Here is a 22,904-nt window from a genome sequence, read left to right on the forward strand (position 1 = left end):
ATGAGGCAGATTTGATAAGGGAGCTTAAGGTGAAAGAACCCTTAGGAGCAAGTGACCATAATATGATAGAATTTACCCTGCAATTTGAGAGGAAAAAGCTGGAATCAGATGTAACGGTACCACAGTTGAATAAAGGCAACTACAGAGGCATGAGGGAGGAGCTGGCCAGAGTTGACTGGGAGATGAGCCTAGCAGGAAAGGCAGTGGAACAGCAATGGCAGGAGTTTCTGGGAGTAATTTGGGAGACACAGCAAAAATTCATCCCTAGGAAGAAAAAGCATACTAAAGGGAAGACGAGGCAACCATGGCTAACAAGGGAACTCAGGGACAGCATAAAAGCTAAAGAGAAAGCATATAATACGGCAAAGAGCAGTGGGAAGCCAGGGGATTGGGAAGCCTACAAAGACCAACAGAGGACAACTAGAAAAGAAATAAGGAGAGAGAAGATTAAATATGAGGGTAAACTAGCCAATAATATAAAAGAAGATTGCAAGAGTTTTTTTAGATATATAAAGGGTCAGAGGGAGGCAAAAGTGGACATTGGGCCGCTGGAAGATGACGCTGGAGAAGTAGTAGTGGGGAACAAAGAAATGGCAGAGGAACTGAATAGATACATTGTGTCAGTCTTCACGGTGGAAGTCATGAGTAACATCGCCAAACTCCAAGAGAGTTGGGGGGCAGAGATGAGTATGGTGGCCATTACCAAGGAGAAGGTGCTAGGAAAACTCAAAGGTCTGAAGGTGATAAATCACCTGGACCAGATGGATTACACCCCAGAGTTCTGAAGGAGATAGCTGAAGAGATAGTGGAGGCGTTAGTTGTGATCTTTCAGGAATCACTGAAGTCAGGGAGGGTCCCAGAGGAATGGAAAATCACTAATGTAACCCCCCCCCTGTTTAAGAAGGGAGTGAGGCAAAAGGCCGATTAGCCTGACCTTGGTTATTGGTAAGATTTTAGAGTCTATTATTAAGGATGAGATTTCAGAATACTTGGAAGTGCATGGTAAAATCGGGCAAAGTCAGCATAGTTTCATCAAGGGGAGGTCATGCCTGACAAATCTGTTAGAATTCTTTGAGGAGGTACCGAGTAGGTTAGACAAAGGAGAGCCAATGGATGTTATCTACTTGGACTTCCAGAAGGCTTTTGACAAGGTGCCACATAGGAGGCTGTTCAGTAAGATAAGAACCCATGGTGTTAGAGGCAAGGTACTAGCATGGATAGAAGATTGGCTGTCTGGCAGGAGGCAGAGAGTGGGGATAAGGGAGTCCTTCTCAGGATGGCGGCCGGTGACTAGTGGGGTTCCGCAGGGGTCAGTGTTGGGACCACATCTTTTCACTTTATACATTAATGAGCTAGATGAAGGAACTGAGGGCATCCTGGCTAAGTTTGCAGATGATACAAAGATAGGTGGAGGGACAGGTAGTCTTGAGGAGGTGGGGAGGTTAGGAGAATGGGTAAAGAAGAAGTGGCAGATGGAATACAACGTGGGGAAGTGTGAGGTCATGCACTTTTGTAGGAAGAATAGAGGCATAGACTGTTTTCTAAATGGGGAGAGAATTCAGAAATCTGAAGTGCAAGGGGACTTGGGAGTCCTAGTCCAGGATTCTCTTAAGGTTAACTTGCAGGATGAGTCGGTAGTTAGGAAGGCAAATGCAATGTTGGCATTTATTTCGAGAGGACTAGAATATAAAAGCAGGGATGTGCTGCTGAGGCTTTATAAGGCTCTGGTCAGACCACATTTAGAATATTATGAGCAATTTTGGGCCCCATATCTCAGGAAGGATGTGCTGGCCCTGGAGAGGGTCCAGAGGAAGTTCACGAGAATGATCCCAGGAATGAAAGGCTTAACATATGAGAAACGTTTGTGGACTCTGGGTCTATACTCAATGTAGTTTAGAAGGATGAGGGGGATCTGATTGAAACTTACAGAATACTGAAAGGCCTGGATAGAGTGGACGTGGGGAAGATGTTTCCTTTAGTAGGAGAGATAAGGACCTGAGGGCACAGCCTCAGAGTAAAGGGAAGACCTTTTAGAACAGAGATGAGGAGAAACTTCTTTAGCCAGAGAGTGGTGAATCTATGGAATTCGTTGCCACAGAAGGCTGTGGAGGCCAGGTCATTGAGTGTATTTAAGGCTGAGATAGATAGGTTCTTGATTGGTAAGGGGATCTAAGGTTACGGGGAGAAGGTGGGAGAATGGGGTTGAGAAACCTCTTAGCCATGATTGAATGGCGGAACAGACTCGATGGGCCAATTGGCCTAATTTCTGCTCCTATGTCTTATGGTCTTATTAACCTGTGATCTTGCCTAATAAGTATTATTCTTAAAAAGGTACATTACACACTAAATAAAACCATAATTACTATATTCCTCCCCTTTTAACTCAGCTATACCTATTATATTTACAAGTACATATTTTTCAAGAGAACATAATATTTACACTAGGTAAGGAATTTACAAGTTCAGTCTTTTAGGTGGTTTTCTGGTGCATGTGGAACGTCACAGCTCCACAACTTCAGGTTCTTTGTCAGGAACTTCCTTTTCCAGAGTTGCCTGAACATCAGGTGCTTCGGTGGGCACTTGCACTTCTGTATCCTCAACTCTTAGAGGAACATCAGACATGTCAGTGTTGGATTGAGTATCCTGAACAGGAAATGCAGACCCAGTCATGGTCACTGGTGGAACCATATCTTGATGATTTGTCTCTCTTGTCCTTAAATGGTCCACATGTTTACAGATGATCTGGCCTTCCAGCTCCATATGGTAAGATAGAGGTCCAGTCACCACACTTATTTCATCTGGTAACCATTTTGGTTCTTCCCTGAAGTTTTTCACATATACAGCTCTCCCACAGTAAATTTCCTCTCATGACAATGCCAGTCGTGTCTAGTTTTCTGGTTTCCCTAACTCCTTTCCCACTTCCCTCTGAATTCGGCAGTATTAAGCTCAATCTCATCTTGAGACGGCATTTCAACAATAACTCTGCAGGTGTGACACCTGTTGTTTTGTGAGGGGTAGTCTTGTAACAAAAAAGAAAGCGTGCTAGTTTGGTTGCCAAGGAATCGCCAGTTAGCATTTTCATGCCTGCCTTGAATATTTGAACCGTTCTTTTGGCCAGTCCATTTGAGGAATGGTAGTACAGTGCAGTTTTCACGAGTGATGTCATTGATGCTCATAAACCATTGAAACTCAGCACTCGTAAATGCCATGCTGTCAATTGGAAACAACTACTTCTGGTAAGTCAGTGAATGGCAAAACTCTGACATAGTTTCTCAATTGTAGTGCCCGACATTGGGGAATATGCATCCAATTATTGTGAATGGGTATCGACAATGAGCAGAAACATTCTTCCCAGTAAAGGTCCAACGTAGTCAATGTGCAACTGCACTCAGGGTCTACCTGGCCGCTCCCATGGGTGTAATGGAGCTGGCACTGGCAATGTTTGCAGTTGGTGACATTGCACACAGTGCTTTACGAAGTTCCCTATTTCACCATCCATCCCAGGCCACCACAGATAACCATGTGTTATGGTCTTCATTTGGGAAATTCCTAAATGGGCACTGTGTAGTTTAATTAAAAGTGGCTCCCTTCCCTTTAGAGGAACTATCACTCATGCTCCCCACAATAAAGGTGCGATCCTGGCTGGTTATTTCACATCTTCTGCTGAAGTATGGTTTCATTTCATCAGATATGGGCTCCTGTGACCAACCATGCAGAACTTATTCTCATATTTGAGATAGGACTGGGTCCCAACTTGTCTGGTCTCTGATCTGTCGAGCACACACCGGCAAGGAATCTAATAAATTTAACAGTAAAACAAGTTCCTGTGGAACTTGAATGTGCTCATCACTTTCTTGCAAAGGCCGCTGTGGTGGATATTCTTGATATGTAACCTATTGGCCATTCCGTCCCATTGTCCATCCGATGAGAGAGCACTGCTCTCACTCAATAGGGAGATGCGTCACATGTCAGTACTAATTCTTTCGTCTGGTCATAATGCACTGATAGGTTGGATGAGTGCAACAATTGTTTCACCTTTATGAAAGCTTCTTTCTGGGGCACCTCTCAAGGCCAACGTTGGTTCTTTTTGAGTAGAGAATGCAGGGGGGTCAGCACTGTAGACAAATTGGGTAAGAACCACCCATAATATTTGATCATTCTAAGGAATGATTTGAGCTCTGAGGCGTTCTGTGGCACAGTGCCTCTCTTAAGGCTCTCACTTTCTCCTTAACCGAGTGGAGGCCCAGTGACCCAAATAGATTTCCTCCCTTGCTTGGAACATGTACTTTTCTAACACAGACTTTAATCTCAGCCTTGGATTTGACTTCACTATTGGCAAGACTTCTCTCAGATGGAAGCTCAACTTACCTGAGCTCAGTGGCTGGGTCTCCCAAAATTTCATTATCTGTCTGCTTCTTGGAAAATGCTGTGACTTTTGCTTCCAAAGTTTCTTTGGCTTCATTTAGCTGATTCTTCAACTCTTCTATCTCTTTTTTTGTATTTGTTTGCTGCATCCTGGAAAATTGAGCATTGTTGTGTCTTCTCCGCCAACTCATTCTTCAGTTTGTTCAGAGAGGTGCTGAATTCTTTGTTTCTCTTCATACTTTTCCAAAGATACAGACTTTGACCTGAGGGAATCTTGTAGTGTGTGAAGGTATTTCATGGGTTTTCCTTTTCCCTGCAAAGGTTGCTCACCTCGTCTCGAACTGTCATCAAGCAGGGTTTCTTCGAGTTTCTTCTGCCGTTCTTCCAGGTTTTGGCTTAAGGCAGCCTGCATTTCTTCAGGTTATTGGAGTCCTTACACACTCCTTTTTCAAAGCAGGAATGATTCCAGCTTCCTTTTGGAATCTCAGTGGCCCATCAAGGTTGATTTCCCTTAGCCAATTTTGCCCTAGAAGACTTGGTCCTCTGCCTCTCAATACTAACCTTTGCCAATTGGCTTCCCTAATGGATAGTTACTCTGCTTATGCCCTTTACTTGAATGTCTTCACCCATATATGTTATGTTTTTAGCTTGGCATCTGTTCGTTCCAAAATTAATTGATTTTCACCATTATTCAAACATCTGAAGGTATGTTCCCCAATTACTGTGGTGGAAGCTCCTGTGTCCACTTCCATTCTAACAGGTTTGCTATTTACTTTCACTGTGACAAATATTGGTTCTGTCTTTCAAACTGTTGTGCTTTGATTATGGGTCGCTTTGCTCATGAAACAGTTGCGCGCTTATCTGTCAGCAGGTGAGTCAATTACAATACACGGCAGACACAGAGACCAATATGAAATGAAGGACATACTATTTATTTACACAAACAACAGAGCATTAACATGATGTGTGCTTCTCCACCCAGACGCTGCCCTAGACTAATATTTACATGATAGCCCATGCTGCACAGCTATTGGGTCTTGCAGTCATGTGGTCAATCTACTCACAGTCTCTTAAAGGTGTGTTACACCTCAGATTACCACATCCTTCCCCCTTTACTTGAAAGTACATTTTACGATATGTTAACCATTTACAAAAATTGAACTATTTACAAATTTATTCTCTCAGGAGGCTTTATCAAATGTATCAACAGTCGTAGTTCTATGACTTCAGGTGGTTTATCTGAGACCTCCCTCTCAGGAGTTATCTGTTCATGAGGCTCCCCAGTAGGGACCTGCAAGTTTGGCTCTTCAACTCTCTCAGGCTGAATTGATTCTGCAGGTACTTCCAAAGCAAGAGGACTTCCTTCTACTTCTTTTGTGGACTCCAAAGGGAATGCTTGGCGCACCTTTTCTTGTGGATCTGTTTCCAGTTTCCTGAGGTCATCTATATGCCTCCTGATTAACCGACCTTCAACCGATATGTGTTAGGACAGGGGTTCTGTCACTGCACTGACTTCACCAGATAGCCATTTGGGTCCATCTCCAAAGTTCTTTGCGAAAACAGCTTTCCCTACTCTGAAGTTTCTTCACGACTATGATAACCGTGTTCATTTTTCTGGGCCTCCTGACTTCTCTCTACCCTCTCCCTTAAATTTGGCCTTGAGGCTTAACTGTGCCCTAAGTTGTCTCTTCATTCATAACTCTGCGGGGGCAATACCAGTGGTCATACATCGCATGGTTCTGTAGCTGAGCAGGAGGCGCGGTAACTTCGTTGCAATGGAGCCCCCTCTAGTTTTTTCATTTCGGCCTTAAGGGTCAGGACCGCCCTCTTGGCCAACCGAATGGATGCAGTGTGGTATGGCGAGGTCTTGACACGTGTTGTGCCATTGAGAGTTGTAAATCATTGGAATTCCCCGCTTGTGAATGCTGTTCCATCGTCAGACATTGCTGCCTGTGGTAAACCGTGTATCGCAAAACTCTGATCCAATCTGTCTATGGTAGCGGCAGATATGGGTGATCGCACCTTGTATACATCCATCCACTTGGAGTGGGAGTCGATAAGTAAGAGGAACATTGTGCTCAAAAAAGGTCCCACTTGGTCAACGTGGAGGCAGACCCATGGCCTTCCTGGCCATTCCCAAGGATGCAGCAGAGCAGAAGGAGGCAATTACTGCACCTGTTGGCATTGCATGCAGCTCTTGACCATGTTTTCAATCTCAATGTCCATCCCTAGCTACCATAAATAGCCACACACCAACATTTTCATTGGCAATTCTATCAATAATGGTCTTCTTCTTCTGTGAGGCACAATGACTCTCACTCCCCACAGTAAGGTGCCATCTTGGCAGGTGAGCTCATATTTCCTGTTAAAATAGGTGTTCATTTTGTCCAACCTTGGCTCATTAGACCATCCCCGCAAGGCTTGTTTCCCGACGTGAGACAAAATTGGATCATAGTTGGTCTATTCTCTGATCTGTTTAGGGTTCATTGGTGATGAATCCAGAAAATTTAATAACAAGACAAGTTCTTGAGGGTTGGGGCCATTCACATTGCTGTCCTCAGGGGTAATTGGCTCAGCGTGTCAGTATTGGCAATCTGGCTTCCTGGCCTGTGGATAAAAGTATATTTGTAAGCAGCTAGAATCAGTGCCCACCTTTGGATGCGTGCCAAAATCACTGGGGGTATCGCCTCATCTTTCCTAAGCAAACCTAGTAGTGGCTTGTGGTTGGTGAAGTGGCAACAATGGATGCCAAATACAATGCAAAAGTCTTCTTTTTCTATTTGTGAGTATCTTCGTTCTGCCTCACAGTGTTCTTAAAATGAAGCCAATGGGCCGTTCAGAGCTATCTTTCATCCAGTGGGAGACTACTACCCCAAATCCATAAGGGGATGCATCATATTAAAATCAATTGTTTTTTTGGATTGAAATGTACCAGAGCCGATGAACGTAGTAACTGCTTTACTGCCGTAAAAGCCTGGTGGAGTTTGCCAAGTTCACCTGTGATTTTTCTTGAGTAACCCGTATAATGTAGCCAGTATTGTCAACAAATGTGGGAGAAAATGACCGTAGTAGTTAACTATTCCCAAGAAGGACTTGAGTTCTGTGGCATTTTTCGGGGCTGGCACCTCACAAATACTCTCACCTTTTCTTCTACTGGGCGAAGACCCTGCGAGTCGACCCTATGACCCAGGTAAATCACTTCTTTTGCTTCGAAGATACATTTTTCCTTTTTCAAGCATACTCCAGCTTGTGAGAAACACTTCAATACCCCTTCCAAGTTAGACCATAAGACCATAAGACGTAGGAGCAGAAGTAGGCTATTGAGTCTGCTCTGCCATTCAATGAAATCATGGCTGATGTGATAATTCTCAACTCCACTTTGCTGCATTTTCCCCATAACCCTCCATTCCCTTACTGATTAAAAATCTGTCTATCTCCATCTTGAATATAATTAACGATTTAGCTTCTACAGCTCTCTGCGGTAAAGAATTCCACAGATTCACTACCCTCTGAGTGAAGAAATTCCTCCTCATCTCTGTTTTAAATGTGTCACCCCTTACTCTGAGGTTGCCCTCTGGTCCTAGACTCTCCCACAAGGAGAAACCACCTCTCAGCATCTACCCTGTCAAGCCCCCTAAGAATCTTATATATATATATATATATAAATATGAGCCAAGTGTTCTTCATTAGTCAGTCCTGTTACTAGGACATTAGAGATAAACCACCACACGAGATAGACCTTGGAGCAAATTTTCCATACTCCGTTGGAAAATGGCGCAAGCCGATGAGACTCCGAAGGGTATCCTGGTATACTGGTATGTTGATAGTCCTGAGAGGTCTTTTCTAGCTCAACCTGCTGGTAAGCATGGCTCATGTTGAGTATCATATATGCGGTTCCCCCTGCCAACTTGGAGTACAATTCATCAATTTTTGATGAAGGGTGCCTATCAAGTTTGGCTACTTTGTTAACGGTCGCCTTGTAGTCCCCATATATTCGTACACTCTGTTCAGGCTTTAGATCTGGAACCATGAGCGCTGCCCATTCGGAAAATTGTGCAGGTTGTAAGACTCCCAACCTTTCCAGCCTGTCCAATTCAATATCCACCTTTTCTCATAATGCATAGGGGACTGGCCTCGCCTTCAAATATCTGGGGGTTGCTCCGGGATCTACGTGGATTTTGCCTTGCAGTCCCAGAATCTTACCAGGCTCTTCCCTGAATACAGGGGCATATTTCTAAAATAATTCTTATAGATCTTTCAGTCTGAGTTGGAAAATCTCAGTTCACTCCAATTTTATTTCCTTAAGCCAGTTCCGACCATGCTGAATTGGACCCTCCCCTGCTACCATTATCAAGGGTAGGTTAGTAGACTGGCCTCCATATTGTACTGGAACCTTGCATATACATTTCACTTGTATGTTTTCGCCAGTGTATGTCTTTAGTCTGGCATCTGAGTTTGAGCTTTAGTGGATGGCCACCTCCGTTCAGATACTTAAATGTGTGTTCTCCTATGACTGTCATGGATGTGCCTGTATCCACCTCCATTCGAAGGGGTTTTCTGTTGACTCCTGCTATCATGTTTCTACTATCATTTTCAAATTGTGCAGGGAGTAAATATCTGGCTGTTTCTTCTGACTCCTCCATTATATAAATTTCATGGCTTCTGCCTTTTTGTTTGAACTTTGGCCTCGATCTTTCTTTACAATATTGCATAACGTGTCCATTGCGATGACAGTAGAAGCACTCAGTTCTTTTAAATTGTTGTTCGTTTGAAGGCTGCCTGGTTCCAATTCTGCTATTATGAATGTGGTTTTTATCCGTTAAGCCATTGCTTTTTGCTGGTCTGTTAATGGCAGCTGTTTCCTGCCTTTACACGGAGCCCTGCGCTTTCGCGCCATTTCTAGCCAGTGCCTCCCTCCCGATGTGAAGAACGGCACCATTTTGTACTCCCTTGATTCCTTCTGAGTCCCTGACTGCACTTTCCATTGCAAACACCAACTCCAAGGCTTTGCTGAAATCTAAATTTGTCTCAGACAGCAACCTTATTTGAATGGTGTCTTCGTTAATTCCACACACTAATTGGTCTCTTAACATGTCTTTAATCGATGTCCCAAACTCACAGTGCTCTGTTAATTGTTTTAAGGCTGCCACAGAGCAAGCGACTGTCTCTCCACGGGCGTGACACCTCGAATTGAATTTAAAACACTGCTTTGTTACCAAGGAAATGGCCTTTCACTAGATTCACCAACTGATGAAAGCTCTTGGAATCTGGGGCATTGGGTGCCGATAGACTACAAATTAGGCTGTATGTTTTACTGCCACACGTCAACAAGAGGATTGCCTGCCTCTTTTCCACCCCCAATATGTCGCTGGCCAAAAAGAAAAAAAACTATATAATGTGAGCAGTCATCAGTGGTCTGATCAAACGGTTCGACGCTGCCAAATTGTGGCATATTGGAGGGCGATGGCTTCAATGACTACAATGATGGTTTACAATTGTAATGCACTTAAAATCGGCCTGCAGGCACAGCTACTTCAGTACAGTTGAGTTTTTGTGGCTTTGCTTGGTATCATCGACTGGTGGTGTTTTGCCTCATCGCCAGTTGTTATGTGTCCACTTTGTTTCTAACAGGTTTGCATTTACTTTTACTGTGACAAATATTGGTTCTGTCTTTCCAACTGTTATGGGTCACTTTGCTCGCGAAACGGTTGCACGCTTATCTGTCAACAGGTGAGCTAATTACAATTATACTGTAGGCGCAGAGACCAATATGAAATGAAACACGTACTATTTATTTACACAAACAACAGAGCATTAATATGATGTGCACTTCTCCAGCCAGACCCTGCTCTAGACTAACATTTACATGGTAGCCCGCACTACACAGTTATTGGGTCTTACAGTCACGTGGTCAATCTGCTCACAGTCTCTTAAAGGTGTATTACACCTCAGATTACCACACCAACTTTCAGAGTAAACTAGTAAATGTCTGAATTTGTTGTTTCAAGTTCTTCTACATTGTAGATTTCATTGGGCTTCTTCTTTTGTTTACAAGCCTGCTTGAATCCTTCCTTGCATTGCCTCATCATATGTCCATTTCTATGACAATAGTAGCATTTGATTTTTTTTAGCTGCCAATCGCTAAAAGACTGCTCATTTCCACCTCTATTCAAATTATTCTTTGATTTTGCTGCTGAGTTATTTTTCTTTATTCTTCGGCTAGTGGGGGCTATTTCCCACTTTTCAGCAGAGTCTCACTTTTTCACGCCACTTTCGGATGACATTTCAGCCTGACATGGAAGACAGCGCCATTTTGTGCACCCTGTATTGCTTTTGAATCTCTTACTGTGTTTTCCATGGCCAGTGTTATCTCTAGTGCCTTCTTGAAATCCCAATTCACTTCAGACAATAATCTTTACTGAATAGAGTCCTCTTTCACACCACACACTAAATGATCTCTGAGCATGTCATCCAGAGTTACACCGAACTTTCAATGTTCTGTTAATTGCTTCAGATTTGCCACGTAGCATGCAATTGTCTTACCCGGGGTTCTATTTCATGAATTAAACCCGAACCTCTGCATCGTGACTGAGGGCTTGGGTTGGAAGTGACGCTTCACGAGGTTCTTCAACTCTGGGGCACTGGGTGCCTTCAAACTTAGAATCAAGCTGTAGGTTTTGCTCCCACAAGTACTCAACAGGATCACTCGCCTCTTCTCTTCCCCCGTAATCTCATTCACTTGAAAAAAGAATGTGAGGTGTTCTATGTATTGAGACCAATCGTCTGTGGCTGCTTCAAGAGGATTCATTTTCCCAAATTGTGGCATTTTGAGAGGGGATAACTTCTTCAATTCTAGCAGGGCTTGCTACTTACAATCACTGGGTGAGCTACAGTGTCGATTTCTTTCTAACTTGATTTCTTCTGTTCAATCCTGTTTTATCCTCATCACCAGTTTGTTGCCCACAAGTTGTATACAATAGTATACACAATAGTACAAGTTGTACTATTAATGATGGAGTTGATTTGCAGACACTTCTTGGGTGTAAACATTAAGTTTATTTACAATATACTCAGCAGCAACCACATGTGTGCTTTCAACTCTAACTCTAGCTCTACACTGACTGTTGAGGTAGTCCGCGCTACTCTCCTATTGGTTACTACAGATTTTGCCTAACAAGTATTATTCTTAAAGTTGCATTACACACCTTTATACACACCTAAATAAAACCATAATTAATACAGTAAGTGTATAAGGGTGAGGAATTAGGGTGGTTGGGGGTGTGCCATCTGGTGATTGATGGGTGGATGGTTGTTGGGTGTTTGGGAAGGGACTGGGTGGTTGGGTGGTCAGGGGGTGAGGGCATCGGGAGAGTAGGAGGAGTGGGAGAGGTCAGGAGGATGGAGGGATAGACAGAGGATGGCAGTAGTCAGGGGTGAGGGTCAAGTGTGTAGTCAGGGCTTGGGTAGTTGTGGGTTGGGGGGTGGTTGAGAGGGGTGTGGTAGGGTAGTTTGTGGGTGGGCGTGTCATCACATGGTCAGGGTGGGGGAGTAAGCGGCTGGGTTGTCAGAACGATAGTCGTAAAATGCAAGTTGACCGGAGGGTTGGAGGTGTGGTCAGCGGGTTGGGGAGGTAGTCAGGGGGGTGTCAGAAGGGTAGTCATGACAATTGAGAAGGTAGTTGGCAAGGCGGGGGGGGGGGGGGGGGGGGGTGGGAGCCGGCAGATGGTCATGGGTTGGAAGGGTGGTCAGAGGAGTGAGGCGCGGTCGTGGGGTGGGGGGGAGTTGGAAGGGTAGTCAGGTGGTGGGGGTTTAAGTCTGAAGGTAGGGAGTAGTCAAGGGGTGCTGGGAGGGTAGTCAAGGGGTTAGGAGGAGTGGGAGGGTAGCTGGGGTGGGGGGGCGGGTGTAGGGCGTTGTAATCATGGGGTATGAGCATTGGACAGCATGTTGGATGGCTGAGGGTTCGGGGGGTGGGGTGGGGGTGGGTCAGGTGAGTTGTTGGGCGGAGTGGTCCGTCAGTGGGGAGTAGTCAGGGGCTGTCATTTGACCACTTCTATGGTCGGAGGAGGAGCAGTGGGGTAGTCAGGGTGGGTAGTCAGGGGATTTTGCTGGGGTGAGGGTCGGGGGCATCAGTGCCATAGTTACCCAGGAGTTATGGTTTTAATCCTTCTAACTTTCTGTGAGTAACTATTCTACTAAGCGAGTTGGAACCATCCGAAGTCTTTGATTTAAGTCAGAGTTTCAGATGTTTCCAGATACAGGGTAATTGCCCATCAGAAGTTTAAACTTCCCAGGCAATTTCCATGCAGTCCTTGTGTGAGGATTTCCAGGGGGTCCTCCACCGCACCTTTTGGGGTACCTCCCAGGTATAACCCTCCGGAGATCAGAAGTTCAGGGCCAAAATTTTGAACTAAATCATGACTATTAGATACAGATTATAAACTGTAAAAAGTAAATTTCAGACTGGTATCTAGAGATGGCTCTTCACACAGAGTGATCAACACATGAATGGATTTTTGGATAGGAGACGAGGAAATAAACGGAAGTTCTTCGGGAGACAGTTAGATGAAGGGAATAAGAATCTTTCTGGATGAATGAACTAAGTTGGGCCAAATGATCTTTTGTCATCTCGTGATCATTTAAACTAGTTTAACAGTTAAAATATCTGCTGTTGGGATTTAAGCAGGCACATCTTTCAGCCTTTCTGAAACTTTGGTTTCAATGGAGGATGTGGTGGGACCTCTTCTCTGATCCCATTTCAACTCAAGCCTTACATCTCCATTACTTTCAGACAAGCTTCCAGCTTCCTAGCGCCCCTGACCAAAAGTAGCCTTTCATTCTTAATCTGTACACTGGTCTCTATAGTCATGTAACCCATGTCCTGGTTTTCTGTACTAACCAGCTTTCAAAAATTCCAGCCCTTCTTAAATACTAAGTGCACTTCTCTGTAACTTCATGTGAACACAGATCTTATGCTGTAGCTTCGTAACTTTCCATCCTATTTACACCAAATATTTTCTGTAGTGCCATTTTAAATGACTAAAAGCCTGAATAAAATCGACTAGTTCGGATTGTTTTGTGAAGCTCAAGCACACACTGAACCTTTGAAGGTTTCTTTGCATGTGTATGGGGAAAACAAGAACTCACACTGAAAAAAATGAACAATTCAACCTTAAAGCAAGTAGTTTCTCAGAAGTAGAAGAATTGCTTACCTCTCCATTGCAGAAACAGTAGATAATTGCAACAAAGAATCCCTGCAAGGAACAGGTACATCCAGAAAGATAAAATGTACATGGTTAAATCAGTCAAAAGCTGAAATAGAAAAGTAACTTAAAAATTTGATTTTAAAGCAAGATTTGCAGGAGTTTGGACAGTCACTGCTTTGTTTTTCAAAACAGATCTATGTTTTCCAGGACAATAAAATGACATAACATGCAACAACTTTAGCTTAACACTTATGCAAGAAATAGATGTTATTTTCCTCTCAACTTCTGAATTATTTATTACTTGACTATTAAAGAAGAGTTTAATCCTGCAGTCATTTCTGAGCTAAGACATGAGCAAACAGACAGATTAAAATTCTTGTATTTTCTTATTTGAAAATCATAGTGGCAGTCTATCAATTCATGAATATTCTGTAACAAAGGTCAGGAATTTTCTTATAGTTTCTCCTGCTCTACCACTATGACTTTGTAGGAAAGCCCTCTTTACGTGTGTTAAGGTGAACAATGAGACAAAAACCTTAAAATTAGAGCTTGGCCATTCAGGAGTGAAATCAGGAAGCATTTTCTCACACAAAATCTAGAACTCGCTCCTTCTAAAAGGCCATGGATGCTGGAACACTTGGTGTTCTCAAGACTTGTGATTTTTGTTAGTTAAGGGTATCTAGGGACATGGAGCAAAAGCAGGAGATGGAGTGCAATCGCCCATGATCTAATTGAAGGGCGAAGCAAGCTCAAGGAGCAAATGACCCACTCCTAATGATCTAATGTAATGCCACATTTCTGGTGAAGATGAAGCAGTGGAGAGCAAGTAAATTTCAAGGAAATTTCCAGCGAAAGGGTCCTCAATCTTGTTTTTGTGTGTCCAAGGCCAGTCTTAAGGCCCAAGGTTACCAATATTGTTTGTTGAAAAATTCCTCTTTGCTCTTGTGAGCACATTTATAATTTTGCTACAGAGTAGCATAAGGAGGAAATCTTTTGCCTCCAGTTTAGTGAAACAAATGGTATATTTTCATATAAAATTAGGCTATTAACCGACACATACAGACATAAAGCAATCTTAACAGTATTATTGGGTCTGTTTCAGCAAGTTTTACTCCTAATATAACAGAATCTGGAAGCAGTACTTTTTATTTAATGTACATTTCCATTTATATGCAGCATAATGACTTTACATGCATCAGAGTAGCACACACTCATTTTTGCTGACATGTTGCAAGACAGTAAAAATCAGCCTCTGATGCACTGAGTTTTTACCACCAGCATGGATTTAAACCTAATTTGGCCACACCACACTGTTGTGTATTGCACTGACTAAGGCCAACACATGCTCAACTGCAGGCATCCATTGTTGAACTAATTTTATTTACACTTCCCCAACAGAGAGGGCAGCAGAGAAGGTGGCATAACAAAATGCTCAGCTATCACAATATACTATGCTCCCTCCCCACCTTAAAAAAAAACATGTTAAAATGTAAAATGGTACATGTACATAATTTCCCAGAATACAGTATGGCTAAATAAACTTTAACAATATCTGAAATTTAACAGGTTGATTGCACATTTGTCGCTACTGTAATCACAACCGAAACATATGACTAATGCTTCCAGAGTAATTTACAAGCAAAAACAAATTGCCCTTAACACCAGTAGGTGTTTAACTAAAATATCATCATTTGTCAAGACATAATGAAAAAGACAATGCATTTCTTCTTCCTTCCTACATATTTCAATTAACCTATTCATATCCATTAGCATGATTCGGCTTTCTCAACATCTCTGACCAAGCCTAATTTGGACTTTGACTACCAACTCCGCTTATGATTGGGACTGTGATATTGATTGATTTGTATTAATCAAAGACTTTGACTCACTTTGCTGTACTGGTGGATTCTGTAGTACAGTCAAACTTTAAAGTTTCTTTTTGACTTTCAATTCCTTTCTGACTTTCACTTTGGGCAGTAGGAGAAATTTGGACTATAGGAGATTTCTCATGCTCTCCTTTTGTCAGATTTCCTCTTTCAAATGACCTACATAGCACTGACAGAGTCATTCTCTAATCTTCACTAGATATGTGAATGTACCTAATCTCTTTACAACAGTTCCAATTGCATACTTCTCCTCATCACCTTGGTGGTTTTTCACCATGATCTTCTGACTAGCACTCAACTCTCTAAGTTTCATGCCGCATGTATCATGACTCATCTTCACTTTGTCTTGCTTTTCTCCTACTTTGCTATTGATGTCAAGCTTAAGCAAAACAAACCTTGTTCTAGGAGCATGTTTAAATACTAATTCGTAAGGTGATCAACCTGTTGTACACTGCAGGATTATTCTTTAAGAAAACAGAAAATTGCGTAGTCTGTGTCAAAGAGAAACATGGAACTTACTGCTGAGCTTGTCACCTAGCAAATACTTCTGCAAAGCCCTCTTCACAAACCATACACTTCTTTCTGCAGCAACATTCAATTCTGGGTGATGTGGTGGCATTAGAGTGGGTTTGATTCCATTCTTACTTAGAAATATTTCAAATTCTTCGAATGTAAACCGGGCCATTATCTGACACCAAGAACCCTGGCAATTGATAAATGCAAACTAACTTATCAGAACTTCAATAGTTTTGGCACTTGTGATATTGGGCATGGACTCAATTTTTATCCACTTGCTGTAGCTATCAACCAAAACAAAGTAATCTTTCCCTTCTACTTCAAAAAAGTTAACTTGTACTTGTTCCCACAGTTTTCTTATGTTTGATCGTGGAATGAAAGGAACCTTGGTTGGCTCACTTCTCATTCTCAGAAACACTTCACAAGTTTTCACTAACTCTTTAATACCTCTATTCATCTCTTTACTTACTGCTTCTAACTGTGCCTAAGGCACTGGCCTAGCCTTACAAAATGTCAGATGTACATGTCCTTTATCTTGACTTCAGCTTTATGATGCCTAATTTTATCATTTGGTCCTCCTTGCTCAAAGATCCTTTATGCCCTCTTGGCACTTCCTCAATGTCAGACGTACTCTTTCTCCTAATGTAAATAATTCGGCCCAGTTTGACTGTATTTTCTTAAGCTAGTCCCTTCCCATCAGGGAGAATTGTTCCCTCCTACAAATCCAGTGGTAAATAATAGGATGCACCATTGTTTTCCATTCTAATACTAGCTTCACCTAACACTGGAATAGTGTTATTGGAATAATTAATCAGTTAGACACATGTTTTGCTTAAGGGAATGTAATTTAGGGATTTCTCATACTCTCCTTCCAAGATAACAGATATGGCTGCAGTTGTATCAACCATGAAAGTAAACCGTGAATCTCTGAATTTCATTTTTACTGTGGGTGCTGGAATCATATCTTTAATCTTGTTAATCTAATCTTCCACTGTGCTGTGTCGCTTGCTCTCTCAGTACAACTCTTGATCTTCCTGCTCAATAGCATCAACTTCTATTTCCAAATCTATCATATGTGCACTCTCAAATCTCCAGATTCCTGAAGTTTAGATCTACCACAACCTCAACCTGGTGCATGGCTGTGACCTGGAGCATTACCACGACCTGAAACATTACTATTTTCCTCTACTCCTGAATGCTGTATATGACTGACTTTCCCACAAGCATAGCATTTTGATTGGAAATGGGGGTATTTAAATGATTGGTGGCTACTGTGGCAATAGTAGCATCTAAATTTCTGATTCTGAGGCTGTGAACTTGGGGCGGAATCATCCGTGCCCGCTGGTGTCGGGTGTGTTCGATGGCATGAGCGGACAATATGGCGAGAAGGCTAAAAATCGGTTTCACGACATTGTGAAACCAGTTTGCAATTGTCTACTCCACCCGTAAATGATGGGCCGCATTTCCTGCCATTGGATGTCAGAACCTCATTGTAATACATTTGCATATCATTATTAGGCCAGTCCACCAGAAATGGCCCCCCCCACCCCCCACCATTGGATCGTTAGTCCACATTGGCAGGAAAGCATGCCGACGTGTTCCACAACAACATATAAAAGGCATGCACTTGGCTGGCTGCACTTTGAGGGGAACATGGAGATTAGTACACAGTAACGTTGCGGAGCACTCGTTAAGGGGCCTTCAGACTTAACCAAAACAGATTCTTATTACACCCATGCTAATCCATGTGCCTCTCTTTCATCATGCAGGATATCAGGATCATGGAGCCTGGTGACCTAGTTGTATGCCTCGTGACTTACATAGAGTGAAGACAACTGAGAAGAGACCGCTGGCTGCACAGATGGAGCAGCAGCACCCTCTGGAAGAAGGGGTGGCTGGGGCTCCCGCATACACCACTGAAAAGCCACGGTGAGCTGTCGCTGGCCGGCGCCCAGCTAGATCCAGGGTCTTTTAATCCTGCAGATGACAGAGAACTGGTGTCACCGAAGACTGTGCATGTCTAGGGAACTAGTTGGTCACATCTGCCATATGCTGCAGGATTTGGTGCCACAGGGACATGGAAGGCATCCACTGCCAGTGACAGCAGCACCCAATTTCCACGCCAGTGGCTCCTTTCAGGGCTCCACAGGTGGCCTCTGTGCGATATCACAAGCCTCTACCAACAAATGCATCCAATAGTGTCATGGATGCAATCTTCGTGAGAGCACATAGCTTTGTGTATTTCGCCCCAGACCAGGACAACCAGGATACAAGAGCAATTGGATTTGTCCAGATCTCAGGTTTCCCACAGATGCAGGATGCCATTGACTCACATGGCGCTCCATCGCAACACACGGTCAACTATGTCAACGGCAAGGGATTCCATTTGCTGAATGTGTGACCATTACAAATGCATCCTGCAGGTCTGCGCATGGTTTACGGGGAGTGTGCACAACCCCTCCATCCTCAGTCAGTCACATGTTCCTGAAGTCTTCCAGAATCCACAGAAGCTGCAGGGATGGCTCCTTGGGGACAAGGGCTACCTGCAGAGGATGTGGCTGATGCCACACGTGGAGTGGCCTCAGGCTGCAGCAGAGTGAAGGTATAATGAGGCTCATGCTGCAACTTGGCACAACAGATCATTGGGATGCTGAAAATGAGGTTCTGGTGCAGACCTGCCCTATAGACCATAGAGGGTGTCATGTATCATTGTCACCTGTTGTGCCCTTTACAACCTGGTTGCAATGGGGAGAGGAGCTGGCTGAGGAGAAGATGGAGGTCTCCTCTGATGAGGAGGATGCTGATGGTAATGAGGATGAGGAGGTCCTCGATGGCTACAATGATGGCAGGAGGCCCTCTGTAGTAATTGGAGTTTTATGAAATGTAGCGACTGTAGTTTTAAGATTTATTGTGGTGTATAGTATCATGTGATAGCTTGAATGAATCAGCTCCAAATGCAGGGAACCCTAGAGTTGGAGTTCTTCTTCTATTTGTGGAGCTTGATGGAAGCATGTAACTGCTGCTGCAGCCTGTAAATAAAGGTTGATGTTTCGAATGAGAAACCTGTCTGGAAAATCAAGTTCATAACATCCTCACACTAGCAAGATGAAGCAGGCATGCTTGGGAAGCCCTCATAGCTGCTAGATTCAGGGAGGATGATGACATGCAGTGAGGAGACACCATAAGATCCTTCTATTGAATCTATGAACGTTTGACTCCGGTTTGGTTTATGGCAGTGCACGTACCCTCTGTGATAATGCTCCTGTCATGGAGATGCAGTGCAGGCCCTAATAGTTGGTTGATTGCAGGAGGATGATGATGACATGCAGTGAGGACACTCCATAGATCTTCACATGTCTCTGAGAATGTCTGAGTCCTTCTGGCCGAGGGTAGCTCGCTTGCGCTGTGATCAGGGTCATATCATAGAGATGCAGCCAAGAAACTTTAAAAGCATCTGATCCTTTGTCCACCTTCAGCACCTGACCCCTTCAGGAGCACAGCGTCACTGGTCACGGATAGTGAAGAATTGGGGGCCAGCCCCACCTTAAAGGTGCTGAGAGCACACAAGAGAGAATGAGGGAAGTCTGTGACGCATGTCTACAACATTCTGGCAGCAATGACAAGCATCAATGAGGTGCAGGAATCAGGAATGTGTCCAGTGCGAGGCCGGACCTTCACTTTGGTCTGAAAGCTGCACAAAGCACAGGGAAGAGGCCCTGGACTGAGACACCTGCCTTTATCTTGTGAAGAAAGCTTCCACATCTGAGTGACACGAACACTGCTCATCAGAACAAGGAGCCATAGGCAGAGAGACATTCTTGGGAGTTTATTTACGATAGTAAACATTATGTACAAGAGATTAACACCCACGCCCAGGATGTGCAATTACATCTTTACTTTTCTAACCCTGCTGCTACATCTTGGATGCTCCTCAGCCATCACAGTGTAGGTAGAGGCAGCCTGCTGATTGCTGTGCCCTGTCTGGCAGGCATCCTCTAGAGGGTGGAGACCAGGAAGGCCCCAGCCTGCTGTGTGGCAGTGGCACTCTCCTCGGCCTGTGGAGCTGGAGCTGCTGAGGTCACAGGAGAGAAAATTCGGATGAGCCAGACACTCTCGGAGTCCCCTGGACGGATGTCCCTGGGGTGTGCACCTGCTGATCCGTCTCCTTATGGGTACCTAATGGGCTCTGGCTGACTCCTTGAGGAGAAGGGCTAGCTGGAGTGAGATCTAGCTGCCCGGCACCTCTCTTGCGTACACACTTTTGGAGGCCAACTATGGCATCAGCGATGGAGTTGAGCCCATGCAACAGTGCAGGAGTGACATCCTGGACCAAGGTCTCCATGGCAGCCGCCACCCTACCAGTGTTGACTTCAGTGCATTAGCATGCTGGCGTTATTGCGTTAGCTGGAAGGCAGATGGGCTCTTCCATCATGCCTTACAATCTGAGGAGTGCAGCGGACATCCCTTCCTGATGTCCCGGAGCTTGCCTTTGCAGCTCCAGCAACAGTGACATGACTGAGTCCAGAGGCTCATTGTCTGACTTGGACCCAGCAGATTTCTGGCTTCCAGCAGTCCTTTTTCTCATGTCACACTTGCTTCCTTTGCAAATCACTTTAAATCTGTGACCTCTCCTTGACCCTTTTACAAGTGGGAACAGCTTCTCCCTATCTACTCTGTCCAGCCTCCATGATTTTGAACATCTCTATCAAATCTCCTCTCAGCCTTCTTCTCTTCAAGGAGTCCCAACCTGTCCAATCTATCTTCATAACTGAAATAATAGCTTGGCCTAGATTGTATTGTTCTTTAGTCCTTTTATGAATATCTCCCTAATGTTGATTTCTAAATTTGCACCATACCCACAGTGATGAAAGGGTTTCTGTAATTCAAGAAGGTAATCTGCAAACAGTCTCACTTGGCAACTGCTTCCTTTGATGCAGCATAACTCAATGCAATCTCATTTTTATTCAAGCTATAATATATGTCCAGAATCTCAGTAATTTCAGAATAGTCCATAATACTAGGGTCTTACAGGCAACGTTATTTGACACCACCTCAAAAGCATCTGGCTCCATCATGGCGAGGAAAACATTTACGTTATCCTCATCTCCTCTTTTATTCATTTTTAGTCAAATGTGTAACCTTCATTCATAATTACACCAGTCCCCTTTGTTAGGGTTGAGTTCCTCATTGACGCCGATTATGTCTTCAGTGCCATTTTTCAGTCACATACCATACTGATTCATTGTGTACCTGAATACAATGCCTGCACACGGACCAACTTTCAAATTGCTCAAACTTCCTCAAAATCAACTGTTGATGTTCCAAAAAGTGCATCACAATATTCTTGGCTCCTTAATTTCTCAAATAAAAAGTGAAAAAGAATTCCATTCAAGCTTTGTTGTCATCTTTCTTTTGTGTAGTGCACTGAGTATGACTAACATGTGCCTAACTGTGGACAGCCATTGTTGAACTAACTTTATGGATGAGCCACCCCTCCATCATTTTCACGTGGTCCATCTCTGACACTTCCCTTCCCTTCCTTGACCTCTCTGTCTCAATCTCTGGTGATAGACTGTCCACCAATATCCATTACAAACCCACCGACTCCCACAGCTATCTCGACTACAGCTCCTCACACCCCGCTTCCTGTAAGGACTCCATCCCATTCTCTCAGTTCCTTCGCCTCCGTCGCATCTGTTCCGATGACGCTACATTCAAAAACAGTTCCTCTGACATGTCCTCCTTCTTCCTTAACCGAGGTTTTCCACCCACGGTCGTTGACAGGGCCCTCAACCATGTCCGGCCCATCTCCCGCGCATCCGCCCTCACGCCTTCTCCTCCCTCCCAGAAACATGATAGGGTCCCCCTTGTCCTCACTTATCACCCCACCAGCCTCCGCATTCAAAGGATCATCCTCCGCCATTTCCGCCAACTCCAGCATGATGCCACCACCAAACACATCTTCCCTTCACCCCCTTTATCGGCATTCCGTAGGGATCGCTCCCTCCGGGACACCCTGGTCCACTCCTCCATCACCCCCTACTCCTCAACCCCCTCCTATGGCACCACCCCATGCCCACGCAAAAGATGCAACACCTGCCCCTTCACTTCCTCTCTCCTCACCGTCCAAGGACCCAAACACTCCTTTCAAGTGAAGCAACATTTCACTTGCATTTCCCCCAACTTAGTCTACTGCATTCGTTGCTCCCAATGTGGTCTCCTCTACATTGGAGAGACCAAACGTAAACTGGGCGACCGCTTTGCAGAACACCTGCGGTCTGTCCGCAAGAATGACCCAAACCTCCCTGTCGCTTGCCATTTTAACACTCCACCCTGCTCTCTTGCCCACATGTCTGTCCTTGGCTTGCTGCATTGTTCCAGTGAAGCCCAACGCAAACTGGAGGAACAACACCTCATCTTCCGACTAGGGACTTTACAGCCTTCCGGACTGAATATTGAATTCAACAACTTTAGGTCGTGAGCTCCCTCCCCCATCCCCACCCCCTTTCTGTTTCCCCCTTCCCTTTTTTTTCCAATAAATTATAAAGATTTTCCTTTTCCCACCTATTTCCATTATATAATTAAAAAAAAACCCCACTAGAGCTATACCTTGAGTGCCCTACCATCCATTCTTAATTAGCACATTCGTTTAGATAATATCACCAACTTTAACTCTAACACCTATGTGTTCTATTGTACTATTGTCATTGACATCTTTTGATGATCTGCTTCTATCACTGCTTGTTTGTCCTTACATCCACAACCCCCCACCTCCACCTCTCTGTCTCTCTATCTCTCCGCCCCCCACACACACACCTTAAACCAGCTTATATTTCAACTCTTTCTTGGACTCGAACTCAAGTTCTGTCGAAGGGTCATGAGGACTCGAAACGTCAACTCTTTTCTTCTCCGCCGATGCTGCCAGACCTGCTGA

General features: G+C 44.1%; 1 protein-coding gene across 1 annotated transcript in view; it reads right to left on the reverse strand.

Moving 5' to 3' along the window:
• LOC121284854 (parathyroid hormone 2 receptor-like) overlaps positions 1-22,904 on the reverse strand; it is a 205,272-nt gene that overhangs the window by 4,513 nt on the left and 177,855 nt on the right. Inside the window, exon 12 of the mRNA XM_041200675.1 lies at positions 13,575-13,616. Coding sequence (XP_041056609.1) covers positions 13,575-13,616 — 42 coding nt within the window. The remainder of the gene's footprint in view (positions 1-13,574; positions 13,617-22,904) is intronic.

This window comes from Carcharodon carcharias, chromosome 12, assembly GCF_017639515.1.
Source record: "Carcharodon carcharias isolate sCarCar2 chromosome 12, sCarCar2.pri, whole genome shotgun sequence".
Taxonomy (NCBI): domain Eukaryota; kingdom Metazoa; phylum Chordata; class Chondrichthyes; order Lamniformes; family Lamnidae; genus Carcharodon; species Carcharodon carcharias.